This window comes from Pseudonaja textilis, chromosome 6 (assembly GCF_049901715.1).
Source record: "Pseudonaja textilis isolate UNSWEBS1 chromosome 6, rPseTex1.2, whole genome shotgun sequence".
NCBI lineage: Eukaryota > Metazoa > Chordata > Lepidosauria > Squamata > Elapidae > Pseudonaja > Pseudonaja textilis.
This window is the reverse complement of record NC_141995.1, coordinates 3861849-3866115: the sequence shown is the minus strand read 5'-3', so window position 1 is coordinate 3866115 and position 4267 is coordinate 3861849. Positions and strand designations below refer to the sequence as shown.

General features: G+C 44.5%; 1 protein-coding gene across 3 annotated transcripts in view; it reads right to left on the bottom strand.

The window, feature by feature from the left end:
• PRADC1 (protease associated domain containing 1) overlaps positions 1-2233 on the bottom strand; it is a 14456-nt gene extending 12223 nt beyond the window's left edge. The window contains exon 1 of one of the 3 annotated variants that reach the window (XM_087935682.1): positions 2052-2233. In XM_087935682.1, coding sequence (XP_087791808.1) covers positions 2052-2112 — 61 coding nt within the window. In that variant the 5' untranslated portion in view covers positions 2113-2233. The remainder of the gene's footprint in view (positions 1-2051) is intronic. The other 2 variants (XM_087935681.1, XM_087935683.1) reach the window with 2 other exon arrangements.
• Positions 2234-4267: the final 2034 nt, after the last annotated feature.

Sequence of the window (4267 nt, the reverse complement as noted above, 5' to 3'; positions counted from 1 at the left end):
TATTTCTATTCTATTCTACTCTTCTGTATTTCTATTCTATTCTAGTATTTCTATTCTATACTATACTGTATTGCTATTCTATTCTATTCTGTATTTCTATTCTATTCTATTCTGTATTTCTATTCTATTCTACTCTTCTGTATTTCTATTCTATTCTGTATTTCTATTCTATACTATACTGTATTGCTATTCTATTCTATTCTGTATTTCTATTCTATTCTATTCTATTCTATTCTATTCTATTCTATTCTTTTCTGTATTTCTATTCTATTCTATTCTGTATTTCTATTCTATTCTACTCTTCTGTATTTCTATTCTATTCTGTATTTCTATTCTATACTATACTGTATTGCTATTCTATTCTATTCTGTATTTCTATTCTATTCTATTCTATTCTATTCTATTCTATTCTGTATTTCTATTCTATTCTACTCTATTCTGTATTTCTATTCTATACTATACTGTATTGCTATTCTATTCTATTCTGTATTTCTATTCTATTCTATTCTATTCTGTATTTCTATTCTATTCTACTCTACCCAACCCTACCCTATTCTCTCCCCTTCTATCCTATCCTCTTCTACTCTCTCCATTCCCTTCTCTTCTCTTCTCTCTCTTCTATTTTATTCTATTCTAAATTCCTTTTCTATTCTCCTCTATTCTCTCTTCTCCTGTCCTCTCCATTCCATTCCATTCCTCTATTTCTATTCTATTCTATTCTATTCTATTCTATTCTACCCAACTCTACCCTATTCTCTCCCCTTCTATCCTATCCTCTTCTACTCTCTCCTCCCTTTCTTCATTCCCTCTCTCCTTTCCTCTCTATTCTATTTTATTCTATTCTAAAATTCCTCATTCTTTTCTGTTCTCCTCTATTCTCTACCAACCCAACCCTCTCTCTCTCCATTCTCTTCCCTTCCTCTCTATTCTGATATAGGGGTATAACACACACGGACATGAAGTATATACACAAAGGGTATACATCCGTATGCATAAATGTATGATTATGCACACGTGGAACAGCTAGTCCTTGACTTACAATCACAACTGAGCCCAAAATTTAGGTGGACCCCCCCCCTCCTCTCCTTTGGGGCAGCCCCTCAAATATTGGAAGATTGCTCCTAGTCCTTCCGACCTGGTTACCCACACAGAGTTTAGGCCCAACTAGTGATCACGCTTTGACTCAGGATGTTGGATTTTTAAAACTTAGAACATCGAATTAATAGGGTTGGAAGGGACCTGAGAGGTTGTCTAGTCCAACCCCCTCCCTCCCCTTCCCGCTCAAGCCAAAGGCCCTCTTTTATTCTGCACAAATGGCCGCCCAGTCTCTTCTCTGAAAATTCTCCAGTGTTGGAGCCCCCACCATTTCTGGTGGCAAGCGGTTCCGCTGGTGAATTGTCCTCCCTGTCAAGAATTTCCTCCTTCATTCCAAGTTGCTTCTCTCCTTGGTTGGTTTCTTCTCTTGCTTCCTTCTGGGGCTTTGGAGACTAAATTGAGCCCCCCCTCGCCGCCTCTTCTTCGGGGCAGCCCTCCCACCCAATACTGGAAGGCTGCTGTCATATGCCCCCCCCCCAATCCTTCCTTTTCTCTAGACTGGCTTTACCCAAATCCTGCATCGTGCATCGTGCAGAGATACACGCAACCCCCGCTTCCACACACAACACACAGGCTACGCTTATGAAACGGACCCCACCCCCCCCCCCAAAAAAATCACATCCCGCGTGCAGGCGCGCCCCCGCACGCGTGATTTCCCCCCGCAATCTCCATGGCGGCCACCCGCCTGTGTGGCAGCCCCACCCCCTCCGCCAACTGAGCCCCCTCCCGTGCTTGCAAGGGGTGCAGGCATGCATGCATGCAATGCAAGCAATGATGCGCAAAGCAATGCATGCAATGCAAGCAATGCATGCAATGCAAGCAATGCAAGCAATGCATGCAATGCAAGCAATGCATGCAATGCAAGCAATGCATGCAAGCAAGCAAGGCAGGCGCCTGCTGCGGGTTGCGGTTGCCCCCGCAAGCGGCAGGGTTAAGAGGCGGCGGCTCCTCCTCACCGTGACCAGCCGGGCAGAAGCAGAGAAGCAGCGCGAGCCAGGCGGGCCGGACGGGGGACATCGCTGGGGACGCTGCCTTTCCTCGCACCGCGGAGCTCCTCCGCCGCTTCCCCCGCGCGCCCCCCACCCGCCCCCAGCCCCCGGCAGCTGGCGAGCTCAGCTGGCAGGGCTGCAAGCTGGGCCCCGCCCACCCCTCCTCGGATTGGAGGAGACGCAGCTCTCGGGGAGGAGCCCAGGCGGGGCCTCTCCGGGAATCATCCGCTCCCTTTGTCTTTGGGGTGTGTGTGTGTGGGAGGGGGGAGGTTTACCGTCGAACTCCGAATAGACCGGAACGCGGATATTGTTGCGGGGGGGCGGGGATGAGAGAGTATATAAAGATCTCGTCTAGATAGATGTACCGACAGAGAGTGTGTATGGCTGGCTGGGTAGCCGGATGAAAGGGAGGGAGATTAGATAGATAGATTAGATAGATAGATAGATAGATAGATAGATAGATAGATAGATAGATAGATAGATAGATAGATAGATAGATTGATAGATTGATAGATAGACAGACAGATAGGTGGAGAGAGAGAGACAGACAGACACAGACAGACAGATTGATAGATGGATGGATAGATAGACAGAGAGACAGATAGGTGGAGAGAGAGACAGAGAGACAGACAGACACAGACAGACAGATGGATGGATGGATGGATGGATAGATAGACAGACAGGCAGATGATAGACAGATGATAGACAGATAGACAGATGATAGACAGATAGACAGATGATAGATGATATAGACAGAGAGACAGGCAGATGATAGACAGATGATAGATGACAGAGAGACAGGCAGATGATAGACAGATGATAGACAGACAGATGACAGACAGATGATAGACAGATGATAGACAGACTTACAGAGATGATAGATGATAGAGAGAGACAGATGATAAAGACACAGATGATAGACAGATAGATGATAGACAGATAGACAGACAGACAAACAGATGATAGATAGACAGATGGATAGACAGACAGATGAATAAGGAGAAACTTTCTGACAGTGAGAACAATCAACCCAGGGACCAGAAGCTGCCTTCAGAAGTTGTGGGAGCTTCATCCCTGGAGGCTTTCAAGAAGAGACTGGACTGCCGTTTGTCAAATGGTGTTGGGTCTCCTGCTTGAGCAGCGGGTTGGACTGGATGACCTACAAGGTCCCTTCCAACTCTTGTTAATCTAAATCTAAAGAATACAGAGCCTCTTTCTGGGTTAGGCATCCTAGGAGAACTGAATCCGTGTATCTCAAAGTGACAGACATCTCTGCTTTTGTTTCTTCCTGTTAATAAAGTGGTGGTGCCTGTGGGCTTGTGTGTGTGTGTGTGTGTATGCTGTGTGTGTGTGAGAGAGATGATAGATAGATGATAGATCAATAGATCGATAGATAGGAATGGATGATAAAGGTCTAGTCTATTTCTCTATTTAATGTATAGACAGAGCTGGCGGGCTGGCTAGCCGGATGAAAGGGAGAGAGAGGAATAGATTATTGATAGGTTAGATACATAGATAGGGATGGATGATATAGATTATATAAAGATCCCGATACAGAACTAGATAGATAAATAGAGAGACAGAGAATGTATGGCTGGCTGATAGACAGAAGATGGGTGACATAGATTATATAAAGAACTAGAGAGAGAGAGATAAAGATAGGTGGACAGATAGTCTCCCAAATGCCTCATTTTTAATTTTTGATATGGTAAAATATCATATACATCCCATATAAAGAAAAACCTCTTTGAGGATGATCCATAATTTTTTTTAATAAAAGAAAAGGAGATCATGAAAGCAAAGAGTTTTAAGGAATGCTGCTCCAACCATGAAAGCAAGCTGCCTGGGGAATTCTTTCAAAGATGTTGAAATTGAGATAAAATGCCCTAACGAATCATGGATTAATGCAAGCAACCCTTTGCTGGCAACTGAGAAAACGCAGCTACCGCCTCGGCCAAAATCCCCATTATTTTCAAGAATAATTAGATTATTATTTTTTTTAAAAAAAAAAATCTACTCTCTCCTTCGTTAACATGGCCTTCCTAGCATGGATTTTTTAATATGAACCCGCATGCGTACGCGCGAGGAGGCCTCTTCTTTTTCTTCTCTCTACGAGAGTCACGTCGTACGTCCCCTTGAAAAGCCCCCGCCCTTCCGCTTGGCCCCGCCCACGCGAAGTTTCT